A 19,028-nucleotide genomic window follows, 5' to 3' on the forward strand; every position below is an offset into this window, starting at 1 on the left:
CAAAGTGGAGATACATATGGAAATAAGATTCAGCTGGGCAGGAACTGCTTTGGCATCCTAATATATGGCTTGTTGAAGTTATTGCAGCAGGAAGGAGTATTTAAAACCCACAGGACTTCCCTTGTTGCCCTGGAAGTGTTTTTCCTCATGATTCATAGGTGAATGCAAAATGGTAAGTGATGCTTCCAAATGCAGGAAATGGGACACACTTTTGGCTATCCCGTATCTATAATAGCTTTTCTCAACCCGTTGCTGTTCAGATGTGTCTGAGCTGCAAGTCCCATTGTCCAGAACCAGTATAATCCATTGGTCATACAAATTGGGGGTTGTTGAATATAGTCCAATACATCTGAAAGGTATTGACTGGGGAAGGCCAACTTGAAATGCAAAGGTATTAGAGCAGGGGTATCAAACTCGCAATGTTACATGATGTGTCGCGACGTATCGCGACTTTTTTTTCCATTGCCGGCAATGGGGTGGGCGCGGTTTCAGCATGACGCATCCGGCCTGCAGGCTGGCAGTTTGACACTCCTGCGTTAGAGTAAGTAAATCAGAAGAAAAAGTCACTAGGACAGGAGGCCTTTCAGATGTAACTAAGTTACAGGTATCCCCAACCCAGATGATAAAAGCTGGGGATTATTAGCTGTATTTGGAGGACTACAGATGTCTTAACTCCTGGATAAGGAGAGGCAAACCAAAAAGGCTCCCTCTCAAATTGCCACCTGTTAAGATAGAGGCTAATTTATTCCTGAATATATTTATTTTGTTTTGGTATGCTGAAAGAAGGTTGGAAGGAAAGATCAATGGCATTTCTACAGTGTCTTCCATCAAGCCCCATTCCTTCATAAAAACATGAAATTACATTCTCCTCCAAGCAACATTGCATTATATTTTATGTCAGGGCTCCATTAAGGCAGCTATCAAACAAATGAAGCCTTGGAAATTTTTCCTTATTAAAAACCATTTTCACTTACTACATTTTGGCTTCTCTGAAACCATTGAAAGTATTAGATTTCTACCAGACAAAAAAGCACCGGTTACCTGCTCCATCATCCCAATCGCAAGTACCTCTAAATGCTGAGTTTTTAGACTGTAAGTCAAATGCACAAACTAGCCTACAATAACTTCCTATGCAAAATCTTTCTTATATGGCAAATCCATTAATTGAAACAAACTTGAAAGCAGTGGTAGTAAAGGATTCAAACTAAGCTCTCTACAGCAGCAGCGACTTCCAGGGAAAAGAGTTTTTTCCTACCTATTCCTGTGCCAGGTGGGACGGAATCGGAGGGGGAGGTATGCCACTCCATTCATGACCAAGGAAGTGTTAAACCTTAACTGTATTAAAAACTGAGAAACTGTCTTGTATGGGGAGCTTGATGTGAAGAGTTCAGCTTCTGCTTCATCGCTGCAGCTAATTAATTTTTAAGTGTCCCTCTGCTGTCTATAAAGAGCTAATTAGCTGTTTTAACTGTGGAAAGGATGTATTTGACATGTCTGCTTTTTAATTTATTATTTTTTAAAGATGTATATGCATATATTTACAACTGAGCACACCTTTCATTTCCTAGGCAATAAATCGCCACCGCCATTGTCCAGACCTAAGCATATGCCATTGTAGGTTCAAGGTTCTTGTCTTCTACTACGAATTTCCATTGATCCAACCCATCTTTTTCCTCTTCATTAGCTAGTAAAGTCATTTCCAGCAGAACTCAGCTGAAGCCATGTACAGCTGTTTCCATAGTCTTGAGTAGCTGTGATGCATGCAGAAATTCAAGAAATAAATGCGTTCGTGTCACAGCCTCATCTACTGAATTGGAAACGGTAGTCTTTGGATTTCTGCTTGACAAGCAGTTGTTGAAGTTCGTGGAATATTGCCAGGGAAGCAAACCTTACTTTTCCTTAAGAAGCCCAGTTTGATGAGAGGGAAAAGCACAGGAAGAATTACGATTTAATTTTTTGGGAGGAACATTTTTTTTTTTAATTCTTGATGGGTTACAGGCTTTTCCTTTGGTTAAATATCTCAAGTGTTTAGGGAGGGTTCTTAATGTAAATATAATAGAGTTCGCCCCTTTTCCTAAATAATAAAACCATAGTTCCATGTAGGTGGTTCTATATCAGTGCTTTGTCTATCTCTACTAGAACATTGAGTAGGGAAAGGGAAGACCAAGAACCTGAATTCAATAGAAAAGAGTTGAAGCTATTAAGTTTCCTTGCTACTGGGCAGAGGCATTATAAAAGAGAATCTAGATGTCTTCTCTTTCAAATATATAGAAAGATGACCCCCCAGCTTTTCTGATAATGATTTACCGATTTTGAGAAACCCTTAATCTTTGCAGAAATATGATGGTTCACTGCGGGTTTTGTAATTCATTCAGTTTTTGTCTGAACAATGTACCTGGTCTATCTATCTGGAGACATTACATTAACGATATCAAAATGGGACAAAAGTCAAGCTTCTGTTACTGAAAAGGAATTAACAGTATTGGTTCTCTTATCCCCGAGTGAGCACTGATCACCAAGCGGCAATAATTACTCGAGGAGTTGGTTTTGCTACAAATTGTTATGCAGATGTGTGTTTTTATTAGAAAGGCACATATATTTTTTTTCAGAAATTAGAAAATAGCGATACAACATTCATGAATATAGTGGCAGAATTGATACAGCATTTTGTCCTTCAATCTTGTGCAAGACATAAAGATTAACTTCACTGTTGCAACTCCTTAAGCTGCAAGGGATTCATCTTCTATTCCTTAGCATCTGCTGGAGGAAGAATTTCCATATATCGAGGAATCACTCTGCAGTCTTTGAATAGGATCCTGTCACTATATAGTCTTGAAATGAAGAGTATTGAGATGCTTAACACATTATTACACCACTTCTGCAGAGATTGCTTAAATAGTCTCAACTTCCTTCACTTAAAGCTTTATTGTCCATTAGGGAACCACCATTTAATTTAGAATAGGAAGGAACTGAAGATTTTTTGTTCAAGGCATTTTTCTCTGTGTTAGATTGTTGCAAATTTGATTAAGTAGATTGATAATGAAGGCAGGGAGGTAGATCTGTTCAAAACTAGGCTTCTAAGAATTCCACTGCAACAGCTTAGAAGTATTTTTTTGCATTTATTTACTGTAGGTCTAAATAGTATGAAACTGGCTCAAAAGCAAAGGTATTTTCAGCACTGTGTGCTGCTTTTCCATCATCTAAGCCACAAATGTCCTAGGAATAATCAAGAGCAGTATAAAAATGCTATTTAATGTGTGTGATTTATGTTTTGGGATAAATCTTTAGCAACTCCATAACAGAGTAAGTTAATTTTTTTTTTTTTTTACCTCTGTTTAGGTTAATAGCACAGGAAATCTGTGGATTAATAGCACTACTACTGACCATCCTCCGTTTAATATAAAAAGGAGGTATTTATATAAAAAGGAGGTATGGAATAAGAATGAAAAGATAAAAGGGTTTGAAATGAGAGTTGTGTAGTCTTTCACACAATAAGAATCAAAAGGTTTCTTACTTTTGAATAAGTTTAATCAAAAGGAACAAGTACTTTACATACCGCATTTTCCGGCGTATAAGACGACTTTCTAAAGCGTTGAAAATGGCGCCGAAGTTGGGGGTCGTCTTATACGGCGAGTCGTCTTATACACTGGAAATTACGGTAGTTTCCGACGTGTAAGAGACTTTCTAGGCATGGAAATCAGCTCCGAAGACGGGGGTTGTCTTATACGCCGAGTCGCCTTATACGCCGGAAAATACATTATAACAACTGAAATCCTATATTAGTGTTTACTTTTAAATTAATATCAAAATGATCAACAGTGCATATATTATTCAATATTACATAATGCTTCTTTACAGCTCAATGCTGTAGAGTGGTTGGTGTACCTTATAAGAGACTAAATATTCCACTGAGTTCCAGTCAGGCTGTTTTTTTATCTAATAAAGTTTTAAGCTAAAGCAACCATTAAAAAGTCAGGAGAGTCTCTGCTGCTGAGCTGAACTTCCCCCTTTCAGCAATGGCTCAGCAAAGCTTCATAGGCTGCAGCTCAAAGAGACTTGGAGCCCTCAAAAAGTTTCGTTTATAAATCTAAGGAATGTAATGATAGGACAAGAACTGGCAGTGCTTCCTTATTCCAGATCCTCAAACCACAAACCCAGAGTGTGATAACGTTAGAGGAGAAGCACAATGCAAGCTTTGAAAGTTCTCTCGAAAGAAGTGATTCCAGGAGCTTCTAGGAGACCAAAGCAGCTTTATCTTCAAAAGGAAGACATCGTCCAAGATTATCAGTTCTTTCGGGCTTGCTCCCAAGATTAGAGTAATGGCTAGTAGTATTATCTTAAAGGACAGATGGAGCAAGTAGTTAGGACAGGTCTACAAACGCTTGAAATCAGTATGTATGCACTTAATATTAATTTGTATTGTACTTTTTACATACACCTCAAATCTATTCCATTATTTAGCGCAATCACTAATGTACTTTTTAAAATCCAAGGACTGGGATTTTGTTTTTATAAACAATGTGGATAGATTTTCAGCTGCTAATCATCAGATCCACAAGCATTCAATACCCAGAACATTCGACAGAAGAGCACTGCAGCCAATCTCTCACCAGCATGTGGGTTGACTTTCTCCCCTATTGTCTTAGAGAGCCAATGTTTTTCCATTTGAAGTAGGACACTTACGTGGCTTCAAAACCCAGGAATCCAGCCCCTCATTTTGAACTGCTAGAAGTTGTCGTCTTTGGTAGTCTCATCCTGCTGTTCTGAAAAGTGCCAGGTGAGACTGGCTTCTGACATGCAGCTGTAGAGGGAGATGGAGAGAGGGAAAAGAGAAGTAATTGTGTTTAATTCATTATTTTATAATTCCAGCACAGAGGAAACTTATGCTCCCCAAAAAGTCAGACAATTCTTGACTGGAAACTGAGCAGAGAAAACTAAATCAGCCAGAACTCTAATCCTATGTTATTCTTGTGGGAGAAATCCATTGTTTGAAAAAGGTTTAACCTCTCTCTCTACATATTGAGCAGGGTTGTCAGCAAAAATCTGGCAGCCCACTTCGATTCAATATGGCAACCTGAGTGCCACCAGTTGTGTCCATTGCTGAGAATTCTGGGAGATGAAGTCCACATATCAGACAACATGCAGATTAGGGAAGGAAAACACTATACAGTGGTTTATCATCAGTGAGGAACGATGTAATGATTACACCCCGTTGCTCCTATTGTTTTGGTTTTTACAGGTACTCCTTGACTTAACAACCCTAACTGAAGCCAAAATTTTCATTGTTACGCAAGACAATTGTGACTTTTGCTCCCTTGACTTTGTTTGTCAGAAACTGGCTGGGAAGGTTACAAATGGTGATTACATAATCCCAGGACAATGCAATTATTATAAATACATGCCAGTTGCCAAGCATCCAAATTTTGATCACATGGCCATGAGGATACTGTAATGGTCGTAAGTGTGAAAACCAGTGGTAAGTCACTGTTTTCAGTGTCATTAAATGAATGGTTGTAAGTTGAGGACTACCTTACAAGGCATATCTAAACAAGACCAGATGGCTTATTTCATGTTATGTGTAGATTAAGGTAGATGAAGAACTTGTTTCTTACCTAAGAAGACACTCTGACATCACATGTCTACCATTTTAATAGATGAAATGGCATTGAGGACAATCTTATCCCAGTGTATAGTTTTTCTCACAATATATTTCAACAGAATTGCAAAGCTTTTTAACATCTCTGTTCATTCACTCACCTTTCTTCCCAACCATAGCAGTTGGTTTAATGGATCTTTGCCCACCAGATGTTTCTGAACTCAGTGGTTTAAACTGGCTGGATTTCCCAGGAATGGCATACCTGCCTAAAACAGCAGCAGTATGATTGATTGGTTTTGGCACTGGAAGTTGGCTTGCCAGTGCAGATGTGGCAGTATGTCTTGTCTGAATCTGACAAGAACCACCACGAGGCTTGGAGATGGCTTGTGTGTTGGGGCCATTGCCTCTCATAGTTTTCACCTGACCTGTGATGAAAGTAAAAAAAAACAAACAAACAAAAAAACGATTTAATGGCAAATCAGCAAAATGTTTCTAGACATAGTGACTGGATCCTATCTAACTCTTTAAATGTAAATGGATGTATAGGTTATAGGTAGATACATTGTTTATATGGATTTTCAAGAGTACTTTGTCTAAGTCCCTGTGCTATGGATATTCAGCAGTCACACAGTAAGGAATAGAGCAATAAACAAAGACAATTCATAGTGAAAGGGGAAAATGTGTGGGATCTAAAAATTTGAATTAAGAGTAATACCAGTTTGCTTATCAGCTAGAGAATCAGACATTAATGATGGGTCAATAAGTTTTCAATCTAGTGAAGACCCAGAATGAAAAGCTAAAAAAACTTCTTAACTAGTTTATTATTGTTGCCATGTAGGAGACTGTGGGTTCTAGTTCACTTTAGGCATAAAGTCAGCTGAGTGACTTTGGGCCAGTCACTCAGTCCTAGGAAGCAGGCAATGGCAAACCAACTTGTGAAATCTTGCCAAGATTTTCGTGAAACGTGATCAGGGGATAAGGCAAAATACAAGTAACAGATTCTAACTTACTTGCATTTGTTTTCTGGAGAGGTACCCTCTTTTCTGGAGCAACTGGAATTTTTTTCACAGGGCTGGTCCGCAAGAGACGCAACTGAGGAATTGGCTTTTTTTTCACTTGTGCAGCAAGCACTGTCTCTTTGTTAGAGGAAACCTGCAAATATATCCACAGCAAGATTCCAGAGGAAATTACATTTTATAGGATTGTGCTACGCTATCATAAAGATGGCTGGTGCTCCCTAAGATTCAGAAGCTTCCCTGTTGTGCATGGAAAACAAACAATATGGTTCTATAGGCACACATGCACACCTGAAGAGATTGTACAACTTACATGCATGTTTTTTGCGATGTTTATAGCCTTAGCTTGCATTGATACGAACAAAGATAGGCTAGGCACCCTTTCAGCCTGGAGAACCATGCCAGAGGTTCTATACATACGGCTTTTATGCAGTGATGTGCATTCCTAACTATCTGCCCAGTTCCCCCCTCTACCCCCAGCTCTTCTGTTGGAAATACTGTACCAGTGAACCTTGATCAGAAACATTTTTAGCAGAAGCTTCTGTCTTCCTCAGCATTTTCCTTATGCTGGTTTGAGGGAGAGGTTTCAAATGCAGCAATGGCTCCTGGTCTTTTGTAGTAGTGGGGAGGACAAGTGCTTTATCTGTCCTGCTGTTCCTGATAGTTGCCTGAAGCTTAAGGTAGAAATAAAACAGCTGCAGCTTTTGAACAGAACTACTATTCTGTAGAAAGTTGGCTAAACATTTTTACACAGATTTTCTATGAAAAAAAATCCAAAATATGTCGATACATATCCCATTTGAAGAAGTATGGTCCTCAAAGCAGAGTAGCAGCTTTTAAAAAGCAAAAATAAATAAATAAATAAATCAGTAAACATATGACTAAGTTAAAAGCAAGTGGGCAGATTCGACAGAACCGAAAAGTACTTGAGTTTAAGTGAACAAAAATTTAGGTGGTTGTCTAAACATGTTTATCAGAGCATCTTTTTCCGAATGGACTACACACAGAACTGTCTTCTACAAGAAAGTTGTAACTTATAAGGTAGATATAAAAAGACAGGGAAACATCTGGCCCAGAGCTGTATTTCCCATTTAGAACAGGGAAGCTGAGGGGTACGTGGGTGAAGCAATGATACGCTGTGGGCAAGGCCATATATTAGTAGAGCCAGGTTTTGGATTCCTGTCAACTCTCCAAGGTAGTACGCAGATACGTTTTTTTTGGTTTAACATATAGCACACCTATTTTAGGACATACATTGAACTTTGTTTATATTCTGCCTTGGGATGGTGAAAAACCTAGCAAGCTATTTGATAAAATAAAAGGAACTACAGGAGTCACAAGATTAACTACTTGGGGAATGCAGCTTAGCTACTCCTGCCATTAGCAATCATCAATAGCTAACAATTTTCATACAAATCTAAAGTTGACTGGCATAGATTCTGGGTAAAATCTTAAGGTTTTGAAAGAGTACAGTAGGCATCTCTGTCCCTCTCACCTTTTACTATACATTTAGTGCAAAGTGAAGCAAGTGTCTTTCTTAAATGTGTATACTGTATAACTCTCTCTCAAAAATCTAATGACTTTGACTGTAATGTAAAGTTCTGCATTTCCAGAATCCCATGATCATGACTTTATATACTACACTAGATTTCATACACAGAGATACATTCTTGTTTAATAACTACTACTCTCTATGCATTTTGATCTGCTCCAAAAGATGCTTCTAAAATAGTAGGGCTTCCTTGTGATTTCTGAAACATAAGGCAACTATGGGAATCTAAACTCAAAGCAGAGAATATAATGTATAATTTGGTAAGGCCACACTTGGAATATTGCATCCAGTTTTGCTCCCCACGATAGTAAAATATGTAGAGACTCTGGAAAGAATGCAGAAAAGAGCTACAAGAATAATTAGGGGACTGGAAGCTAAAAATATGAAGACCAGTTACAGGAATTGGGTACATCCAGTTTAATGAAAAGAAGGACTAGAGATGACATAATAGCAGTGTTCCAATATCTAAGGGGCTGCCACAAAAGAAGAGGCAGTCAACCTATTTTCCAAAGCACCTGAAGGGAAAACAAGAAGCTTGTTCTGGATGTTCCATCCATGTTCTTGTATGGAAACTAGTCAAGGAGAAAAGCATCCTAAAAACAAGGAGAAATTTCCTGACAGAACAATTAATCAGTGGAATGGCTTGCCTTTAGAAATTGTGGGTGCTCCATCACTGGAGGTTTTTAAGAAGAAATTGGACAACCATTTGTCTGAAATGATATAGAGTGTCCTGCTTGAGCAGGGGGGTGGACTAGAAAACCTCCAGGGTCCATTCCAACTCTGTTATTCTGTTATTCAAATAAGAGGGTGCTGGGTAGAGAAAGAAGATATCAGATTGGGAATTTTCTTTCCCAATATTGAATTTTCAGATTCAATTTTGCAAAATGAAAATGATTAGAGCTAAATTATCTTTTACAGGGCTAGGGAATAGATTACCATAAAAAGTACTTGGAGAAATTGGTAAAGAAATGCTACATATTGTAACAATCCATGTAATCAACTATTGCATCATCTTTATTATATGGTAATAGGAAGATAATGCTAATAAGTACCATGCAGAGCTACTTGAAAGGATCTTTGCGTACTACTGCAATGTGGGGAAAAAAGATGCCGCAACCGTACTATCTCAGTTTAAAATACTAAAAAGAAACAAACCCCATAGTTCTTTGTATCTAGCAATCCAGAGATTTAGGGGTGGGGAAGGGGGATTACACAGTGTTTTCATTTTTTAAAAAAAGTCATGTGCGCAATGTCTACAAGCATTTTCAGTTAGCGAACCTGACATTGCAATCTTTACAATTCTAAGCAAATCTAGGAGGTCAGCTGCTGAGGTTTTGAGAGCTGAAACTCTTAACAGAGTCGAAAGGCTGTTGGGAAAGGCTGACTAAGTATAATAAGCACAAGCTTAGGAAGAAATCAGAATCAAAACCAATGGTTCCCTAAGCACAATCTTTGCAATCTATATGCCTTATTTATGAACTTATGTCCTGCCACCATACCTTTTTGTTGCCAGATGTCATTGTCACCAAGGCCTTGGGTTCAGAGAGCTTAGCTTGGGGAACATCAGCGCTGCACACATAAGATGTATTTTGGAGTCTTCTGGGACTAGGCAAGTCCTCCAGGTGGGAAGAAGGATTTCTGTCTTTGGAAAGCAGAGCTTTGGGGGAATCTTGAGCCAAGCAGGAAACTGGTTCCACCGTTGGGAGCAGAGCTTTCAGAGGACTGTTTTTCACATTGAAAGTCTTTCTCCGGGAGGTCTGGGGACTCTCAGTCTCTGCACACAAGAATCTGATTGGGGGTAAAAGCTTATGTTCTAGAACCGTCTCAAGCTTTGTTTCAGAACTGATATTCTGCTTTTCCAGGAGCTGACATTTCTCAAGCTGCATAGCCAGCAAGTTAGCTTCTTTCATGACCTCCTCCAGCTTCATTGGAGTCAGGGGACTCCACTGGGGAATTGGCTCTCTGGCCTTTCCATCATTCTTCTCCAACAAGATGTTCAGCTCAACTGCTTGTTCCACACTCTTGTCATTGAGTTCAAGGGGACAAGTTATAGACTCTCCCTCTTGTCTATAACAGCAATCAATGCTGAGAGAGAAAAAAAATGAAACACATTTACACATTCAAGGAAACAGCCATGTAACTCAAAATAAAGTTCCATATTTTTATTATTGTAGACTTGTTATGAGAGGCATGTAAAAAAAAAAGAATATAAGAAGGTCACCTAATAAAATAGCTCCCATCTGGCCAGATTTCAAAGTATTTGGCTTTTGTACAAAAACAATAAAGCTTGTCAGTATTAGCATTTTCAACTGTTATTTTTTATTTAAAAATGCATTGGTAATATATTAGGGATTAGATATATAATCTTTCAATTTAAGGAATGGACAACAAATTAGAATCATTTATTTATTTTCTTTTTTTCTCCTAAATAATTTAGTTGATCCACTAAGATCTTCATTTGTGCACACTTGAGCAAAATGTTTGCACTGGGCTTTTCACTTTCATTCTCCAAGGGATTTTAATAGTTTGAAAGATCCTGACAATGAAGCCAGCAAGATCATGATCTTCATGAGGGTCTCCTTGCTGATAATATCAGAAAGATGAGGAATAATGTATGAGTGATTCAATAGGAATGAAGGTAAGTGGAGCTTGACAGATGTTAAGAAAGCTACAGCATCTAGGGAACGAATTCCAAAATGAATCCCAGAAGATAATGGCAAGCCACTACTTTATTGTGGCCAAGGAAGCTCCATAGACATTTAGATAAATTTGGTTCTAGATTATGAGACCAACAATTTAGAAGGCATTTCTCTTGTAATTAAAAAAAACAGCTGAATTTCATTAATACGCCTGGAAAAGACAATATGACTTTATTGATACTATAAGTAAGCCTGATCACTAATCAGTTGTACTGTCAAAGAAGAATTTTTCACTTTATAAGGATGTACTCAGTTGGAACGTGGAATATAAAGAACAATGATCCAAAGGAAACCTGACATTTTTAAAGTAGAAATGAAATGTACTATACTGCATGTTTTAAGAATAGCTCAACTTATTAAATGCACTAAGTGAATCAGAATTGGTCCCTCTAATCACAAGATATTATATATTGAGGTCATGAGACCATACAAAGGAATGTAGTATCACTGATACTTTAAAAAGGATATAATTGAGTATGTGTTTACCTATAACTTGATAAATGACAAGATAATATATTTCCGAATTAGGAGGACATATAGTGAACATCAGTGTCAACAAAGATACGCACCAACTATAGACACATTGATGGAAGCCATTGACGAATTTGAATTGGAATGCAAAATTTAGAGAAATGGAAGAAACTGGAATTACAGGAAGATTAGGACTAGGTAAATGAAATAATGCAGGAGACGTTAATATAGTTTTATGAAGAAACATCTGACTTCACTGCCAACATCTGCATCAAGCAATGTAAAGGCAGATCACATCTGGACATCACTGAATGGACAACATCCGACATTTCATAATAAAATAGAGAAAATGGAGATATATACTCCAATTCACCATGACAATTTGTAGAACCCACTGATCTGACTTAGAGAATATAGAGTCAGAATTTAAGAACATTGAGGACCAAATTTAATACATTTAATTTAGTGAAAAAAGAACTCATTAAAAAATAAAAAATATGAGTAATGCAAAATATTAAGATGACAAGTATAATGTCAACCACAATCACTGGATTCACAAGTAACATCAAAGAAATGAAGGAGATTGATAATTCTGTCTTCTTGGACTCAAGAACTGACAGACATGGAGGGTCTTTCACATGAGTTAAAGTACAGTAATCCTAGCAATGAAAATGACCAATTTACACAAGACTGAGGATATTTTCTATGACAAAAGAGTTAAGACAATCCCCTCCCCAAGTGGTAACATACAGATATAGATCAAGAGAAAGAATTAGAGTAGTGCCAACTACTCTTAAAAAACAACAACTGTCAATTGGTCCTGGACACAGTAAAGACTCCTTTAAAATTCTGATCAAGTAGAAACTTTGAATGTATAATGCAAGTGGATGAACTAGAAAAAAATTATTGTAGATGGCAAGGTTGATGGAAATAGAAGAATGGAAACATAGTGGAAAAATTGAATGAGCAGGATCAAGGAAACTATTGGAATATCCTTAGAAGGACTATCAGTTGATCCTGATCAAGATAGCAGGGAGAGACTGAGCCTGAGTTCATGGCCCCTAAAGTAAATAATTTTACTTTTAATTTAAAAAAAAATGTTAGTGGTTGTTAGAATACTTGCTTATCAACTTCACACACTTGCTATTTATTTATGTGAGAGCTTCTATGAATTGTCAGTCGTGAACCATCAGTCTTACCCATCCAAAGGAGAAAATAGTTCAAAATCCAGTGTCTCATCAGTAATAAATTTTATATCTGAAAAATAAGAAATCATAATCATTAGAAGTATTAATCTGGATATTTAATCTTTCCCATCATTACAAATATTACCTAGGCATCTTAACAGTTCTAAGCAAGAAGAGAGCTATTATTTATAGTTTGTAGTGAAGAATATCCCCAAGAACAAGCTACTTAAAGTCCATATAAACTCCATGGAAACAAAAGATGTTAATTCTTGTGCACCAAATAACATGGAAAATTAGTGGAAAAACGGAGAATTAAAATCATCTATTCATTACTCTGCTATTAATAATTTTAATATGTTCTGAGAATTATACATGTTATAGTGGAACCTGACCTAGACAATTATGAATAGTTAGGCATAGTTAAAACAAATGAAATCTACCCAAATAAGTAAGCTTATAATTCTTCATAATTTCATACAGAAAGCTTCACACTAAGTATTACACAGTGTTAAAAAGTTTCTATACCATCCTGAAAGAGGATTTTTTTTTACCAAGAAGATAAGTTATAATGTTTCTAGTCCAAATGATCTTGGATATGGTGTAGAAGAATTTCATGCATATATTTAAATGCATAGACACTGACTTTCTGTACTCACCCTTCGATGATTCCATGCTTTCTAGCAATCATCTCAGGATACTATTAAATAACTGAAGGGGGAAGATAACAGTTAAATACATCTTGAATGTTAAGGGAGATGTGTTCTGCTATTTTTACATATTAGAAAAATAACTGAACTAGATGGGAACACAGAAAGCTGCTGTCTTCAGATTATTGGCATTCAGATTCCGGGTTTTCAGGCAAACAGTTTAATCCTGGTTTGATCATGCAAAACCATCTTGTTTACTAATCTAATAGCAACTTTAAACTTGACATCTACTATTTTTACTTTAAAAATTACAGAAGTTATTGATAACATTATATTCTGCAAAGTTACAGTTTGAAAAAAAGTGCTCAACAAATGCTAGTTATTGAAATCTCACTAAGGGCAGATTGGAAAAGGCTGTTTGGTGAAATGTGGTGAAAAAAATGCATATGAGAAAAAATACATGGAAAAGAGTGCTTCAAGAAATGAGAATAAAAAAATACTCTATAATTTGTATATAAAGAAAAACACAATGGATAGGAATGTAATCAAAGAGAGCAAGAACCAGTTCAGATTAGCAAATACAGAAATGTTTGAATGAATCAGTTTTGGAATTGGGTATGAAATGCTCTGGGATGAAACTGAAGAAATACTGAAAGGTATGTTTTAGAGATCTGATGGGCATGATAGAGATACATGAAACAAACGCTGTAAACATTAGTAGTCCAGAAAAAGACAAAAATAAATACTATAATATTGAAAAATATAAGGTTGCAGCTGTAGAAAAGTTAAACTATAAATGTGGTTTGCTTATGAAGTAGTAATAAGTAATAATAAAGTTGGAAGGGACCTTGGAGGTCATCTAGTCCCACTCCCTGCTCAGGCAGGTAATCTTATACCATTTCGGACAAATGGCTGTCCAGTCTCTTCTTAAAAACTTCCAGTGTTGGACCATTCATCGCTTCTGGAGGCAGGTGAAAATTATGCAGCTTTTCTCTTCGATTTAAGTATAAAAATCAACATTCTTTAATTATTCAACAACACTGACAATAAACGATGTCGAGCCACCCCGGAGCAGCTTTTGTATCAGCACGATTGAACTCAGTAGAACCAGTGAGCTTCCAAACAGCGTAGAGCTGGCCAGTTTATTTCAGGCAAGAATGAAGCCATCATATCCATGCCCGTTTGGCTTGTTTCGTGTATCCTAAGATTGAGACTAAAGTCCTTTGACCATCCTCTGACTATAGTAACTAAAGTGTAGTCATTTTGAACAGTAGTCTTATGCTTCTTGGAAGAAACAGAGACCTCCTTTGCCTTGACCCGTTAAAAACAAAACAATTTACAAGAATCAAGGGCAAGGGATCAAAGGGGGAAGGCAAGCAGGACGCAATTTTACTTTGCTTGGATGAAAATCTCACTCTGCTCAGGGAGCGGGGTTGATTCCCCGATATGTTCAGTGTTGCAAGTTTTAGCTCCCGAATAAAAGAGCTAAAGTCGGGTGTTTAATTTGCAAACAAGAGCAAGATGCAAAACGAGTCTCTAGTCAATATTTTACACGCATGCGCTATTTCGTTCCTAAACTCACCTAAATGCTAGGAAGTGCAGCTTCATTTTGCCCCTTTCATGCGAAAATCTATCCATCCCTCCATGCAACATGCAATCCATCCCCGCCTCCAGCGTTACTATCTCCCCCACGCTCTCACCGCAAAGTTCCTCCGCTCCTACAAACAGCCAAAAAAAGAGAGCCAAAAGCAAATTCGAATTTCCCCCTTTTGACTCCGTCACAATAGTGTTCTGCATTCCTTTATAGCGATTGGCCCAAGGCAGGCGGACTCCCATCAGCAACGCCCCCTTTCGGCTTTCTCTTGCAAGGGGACGACGTAGTCGGTAGTACCGGAAGTGTGACGCGAAAATTTGTTTCCCCCAGCGGCTGACAAAGGAAGCATGGCTGCCGTGCCTCCGGACACTTGGCAGCCGCCGACTGTTTCAATGGAAACCACGTAGGTGTTAGAAAGCGTTCGGTAGCATGATAGAGGGAAGGTTCCAGGTTTAATCTTAGCACGAACTAAAGAAAATTTCTTAGAAAACGTCTTGTGGGAACCATTGCAGTCGGGTAGACCGATTCCGGTTAAGTTTCCTAAAAGAAACTTAACTCTTGGAAAGAGTTGAGAGGTGCTGATATCCCAGTGTTTCTGGCTGAGGAATTCTGGGAATTGAGGTCCACATATCTTAAACTCAAAAGATAAATTTCATCCACGACGATCTGTCCCCAGTGTGATCTTTCAGGTCTTTCAAAGATGCATTCATCGCCACTGTAATTGAGTCCATCCTATTGTTTACTTGCCATCTTTCCCATTACAACCAGAAAGTTAAGTCTTCACATAATATGTCCGAGTAGGATAATGCGTGCCCTGAGTGAGAACTCTGAGTCAGTTTGATGGTACATTTGTTTGTTTTCGTGGCTATGCATGGGATTCTCAGGACTCTTCTCCAACACCAAAGTTCAAAAGCATCAGAAGCTTTTCTATTATGCTGCTTCAAAGTCCACTGTGAAATATGGAAGTGCCATATTGATTATATCATGTTGTGCTTTTTCATCTTAATATTTTATTAGATATTAAATAGCATAAGAATTCTCTCTATTTGCAGCATGGGGCTCATGGTTTTGGAGCTATACTGGAAACATGCACCCAAAACTTGCAAAAATTTTGCTGAGCTGTCTAGGCGAGGCTATTACAATGGCACAAAGTTTCATAGGATAATCAAAGATTTCATGATCCAGGGAGGTGATCCAACAGGAACTGGTAAGAACACAATCAAAATACACTTTTTAAATACTGTTAATAGAAATTAATGTTTAATGTAAATGTGATATTAAGATGGCTGCAGTCTGTCCATTTCAGCTTTTCCTCAAATTCCTCCAGTCTCATTAAATCTAGGTATCCCAGAAACACAAACTTGCAGGAAGTAGTTTCTGTTTTGGCTTTTCAATTTAATTTGTTTAATCATTATTGTGGTAGGAAGAGGAGGAGCATCTATCTATGGCAAGCAGTTTGAAGATGAACTCCACCCAGAATTGAAATTTACGGGTAGGTAATCCTTTAAGGATTTATATGCTCTATATAAATCCTTCATTATCTGAAGTCAAATCAGTTGGGTAAGATTGTACTTTAAAGACACATCTGACATTATTATCCCCCCAATTAGTTACTGATGGCCAAATTTATACTGATGGTCCTCAAATCGAATTAATAGGTTTTTTTGTTATAATTTCTTTTAAAATTGTTTATTTTTTACAGATGTTTTATTTGCTTGACTTGAACTAACTGGGTGGCTCACAAAATAAAAAATAATACAGAAAAAAATGTTAAAATGTTACAAAATAGTTATAGATGGCAATCCAGATAATGCACAAGTCCAGCCAACCTACCCCACCGCCTAAGAAAATAGCAGATTTTCAAAGGCTTTCAGAATGCATTTCTTGAGAGGATGTCATTCCAAATGATAGGTACCACTGAAAGAAGTTACATTTCTTGGAGTCTTGATAGATGACACTGTTTAATCTGGCTGGATAGAAATTTTTGTGGATAAGCAGTTCTTCAGATAACCCGGCCATATGCCGCTAGTTCAGTGTGTGTAGGAGGGAGGTCATGTGGGCATACCAAGGCAAGCCCATCTTTATTTGCATCTCTGCATTCTGTACCAGTTGAAGTTCCTAAATGGTCTTCAAAGACGTGTAGACCTCATTGCAGTAATTGAGCCATGAGGTGACAAAAGCATGAAAGTCTGGAAAGCTGCCTGATCCAGGGAGGGAAACATAGTGCTCCAAAATAATTATCTGCCTGGAAGGGATGAAAAGGTAAAAACTGTTTTGAGATGCATTCAACTATTGGTGACTATATGGACATATCTATGCAGATTTTTTTTTGGTAAACTACAAGAGTAGTTTATGAAAATCTTCTGTGGGTTTTTTTTTCAATTTCCCAGTCTAGATTACAGTCAAGAATTTTCATCAAAGTACTAATGTAATCAGCTCCAACTCATCTAAATACTAATTTGGTCCTGTTGAGTCTGACTAAGGTTGAACATTTGTCATTTGCTTAGCCTTCCCGTCACTGTAGATACGCAGTGCCCTCCTCCTATCACTTCATCATTGCAAGCAAGGGAAGAAGTTGGATTCCTTTTAGCATTATTCTCTATTGTGAAAACCTTAATCCCAAAGTTTCATGGACCAGATGCCTGATAAAAATCTTTTCATCTTTTAAGTCTAGGTTTAGGGGATGAGTCCAGAAAATAGTTATAGAGAAACTCTAAAAGTGGTGGAAGTGCTGTGAAAGGCATCTAGTATTACAAGGGTTTATGGATGCCAGTTATTAGTCAGTAGAGATGCACAGGCATCTGAGTAAGAAATGGGAAATGTACTTTAGATCCGGAATAGGCATGTATGTTATCTTTGTCAGTGGCATCTTAATGAAGTTGTCGCATAAAATAACTCTAAAGTCATGGAAGGATATCCATTTAACAACTCCTGAGCTTCAATCCATATTTTAATAGTTGGTATAAGTGTAAAAGCCATCTGAAATCCATGAGCAGTCCTATAATCTCAAAAATTATGTTGATTTGACTATGAATTTTGATACCGGTGAAGGAATGATTTGCCACAAAGATACACCAGGGTGCTACCATTTGTTTTGTTTGCATATTTGTTACAGGTAACTTAGAAATGATAAACTAATAATATTTTTTTCCTTCTTAAGGTGCAGGAATCCTTGCTATGGCAAATGCAGGTCCAGATACAAATGGAAGCCAGTTCTTTATTACACTAGCACCAACCCAGTGGCTTGACGGAAAGCACACTATCTTTGGTCGTGTTTGCCAGGGAATTGGGATAGTCAACAGAGTGGGTATGATGGAAACAAATGCGCAAGATCGTCCAGTGGATGATGTAAAGCTTTTGAAAGTTTTTCCATCTGGCTAGACTGGAATCATAAAATTGTTACATATAGACTCTTAAAAAAAAAAAACCTGCTGTGTGCCAAGAGATATCTGCCAGCCACTTGCAAAGTAATCTCTACTAAAACTTTCTTCAGGATTCATTGTTAACCTTTTTATTAAAGCTAAATAATCAAGAGATTCATGAACTATTTGTCAGGGATAGATGCCATCAAGGTGTGATAAGTGTTGTTGATAATTTTATCATCTATTTATGCTTCATTTAGAATGTAGTAAATCACATGCATAAATAAACATAAAATTTTAAATGCCTAGAAGTATTCAGGCAACATGTAGTATTGTACAAGTCATCATAAATACCTGTTAACCTAGTGCAGGGTCCATATGACTTTGGAAGTAAGATTAGAATGTTCCAAGTAGAAATAAGTTGATTTGTTATCATTTGTTTATTATGTAATGATATAAAATGTCATTTATAAAATATAAAAGTTGGGACCAAATCATTTATACTGATGGTAATTTAACTCTTGGTCTCATTTTATATCCCTCAAAGTCAAGGACATGAAAACTTATGATACACTGTTTGAATAAAGTATGTTTTATCAAATACATTTCCTTCTTGTTTTTACCATGATTAATAGTTTAGTGCTGCAAATAAAATACTTCCATATTTGTACATATCTATTCTATGTTTATCTCTATAATGTCATTCATCTGTATTTCTTTCAGTTCATATCTACAGATTTCCATAGTCTTAACACTTAAAAAAAATGTAATAGTACTTCCAGTACAAAACAAATAATAGGAATCTGAGAAAATATTGGATGTTTTTGACAATGATTGGTTTAACACAGCCTAAATCTCAGTTTATTAGTAACTTAGCAAGTTACACATTTGGTTGTTACTTTTT

At 37.1% G+C, this 19,028-nt stretch overlaps 2 protein-coding genes across 7 annotated transcripts; one reads left to right on the top strand and one right to left on the bottom strand.

The window, feature by feature from the left end:
- Positions 1-451: 451 nt before the first annotated feature.
- PSRC1 (proline and serine rich coiled-coil 1) lies at positions 452-14,942 on the bottom strand. Of its 5 annotated transcripts, none has more exons than XM_039323247.1 (9): positions 14,869-14,942; positions 13,178-13,229; positions 12,534-12,591; positions 9,664-10,249; positions 7,116-7,286; positions 6,607-6,748; positions 5,758-6,021; positions 4,684-4,801; positions 452-2,757 (listed from the first exon to the last, which is right to left on the bottom strand). In XM_039323247.1, the coding sequence occupies exons 2-8, from the start codon at positions 13,191-13,193 to the stop codon at positions 4,713-4,715; spliced, it is 1,326 nt and encodes a 441-aa protein (XP_039179181.1). In that variant the 5' UTR covers positions 13,194-13,229; positions 14,869-14,942; the 3' UTR covers positions 452-2,757; positions 4,684-4,712. The 5 variants fall into 5 exon arrangements, with proteins under 5 accessions (XP_039179181.1, XP_039179180.1, XP_039179179.1 ...); XM_039323246.1 differs by having other exon boundaries at positions 452-2,831; XM_039323245.1 differs by having other exon boundaries at positions 452-4,336.
- A 106-nt stretch (positions 14,943-15,048) lies between these two features.
- PPIL1 (peptidylprolyl isomerase like 1) lies at positions 15,049-18,729 on the top strand. Of its 2 annotated transcripts, XM_039323347.1 has the most exons (4): positions 15,049-15,165; positions 15,815-15,969; positions 16,186-16,254; positions 17,923-18,729. In XM_039323347.1, the coding sequence occupies exons 1-4, from the start codon at positions 15,110-15,112 to the stop codon at positions 18,141-18,143; spliced, it is 501 nt and encodes a 166-aa protein (XP_039179281.1). In that variant the 5' UTR covers positions 15,049-15,109; the 3' UTR covers positions 18,144-18,729. The 2 variants fall into 2 exon arrangements, with proteins under 2 accessions (XP_039179281.1, XP_039179282.1); XM_039323348.1 differs by lacking the exon at positions 16,186-16,254.
- The last annotated feature ends 299 nt before the right edge of the window (positions 18,730-19,028 follow it).

Source organism: Crotalus tigris, unplaced genomic scaffold (assembly GCF_016545835.1).
Source record: "Crotalus tigris isolate CLP2741 ecotype Arizona unplaced genomic scaffold, ASM1654583v1 scf7180000024167.7108832, whole genome shotgun sequence".
NCBI lineage: Eukaryota > Metazoa > Chordata > Lepidosauria > Squamata > Viperidae > Crotalus > Crotalus tigris.

What these genes read in the sequence shown, in the direction of transcription:
- PPIL1 (XM_039323347.1), top strand. Translation starts at nt 15,110, where the DNA reads ATGGCTGCCGTGCCTCCGGACACTTGGCAGCCGCCGACTGTTTCAATG. An exon ending in ACTGTTTCAATGGAAACCAC is followed by an intron (nt 15,166 to 15,814) that starts GTAGGTGTTAGA and finishes CTCTATTTGCAG; the next exon opens with CATGGGGCTCATGGTTTTGG. An exon ending in CCCAGAATTGAAATTTACGG is followed by an intron (nt 16,255 to 17,922) that starts GTAGGTAATCCT and finishes TTCCTTCTTAAG; the next exon opens with GTGCAGGAATCCTTGCTATG.
- PSRC1 (XM_039323247.1), bottom strand. An exon ending in CTATTTTCTCCTTTGGATGG is followed by an intron (nt 10,250 to 12,533) that starts GTAAGACTGATG and finishes TTTCTCTCTCAG; the next exon opens with CATTGATTGCTGTTATAGAC. An exon ending in TTTCTGATCAAGGTTCACTG is followed by an intron (nt 6,749 to 7,115) that starts GTACAGTATTTC and finishes ATATATTTGCAG; the next exon opens with GTTTCCTCTAACAAAGAGAC.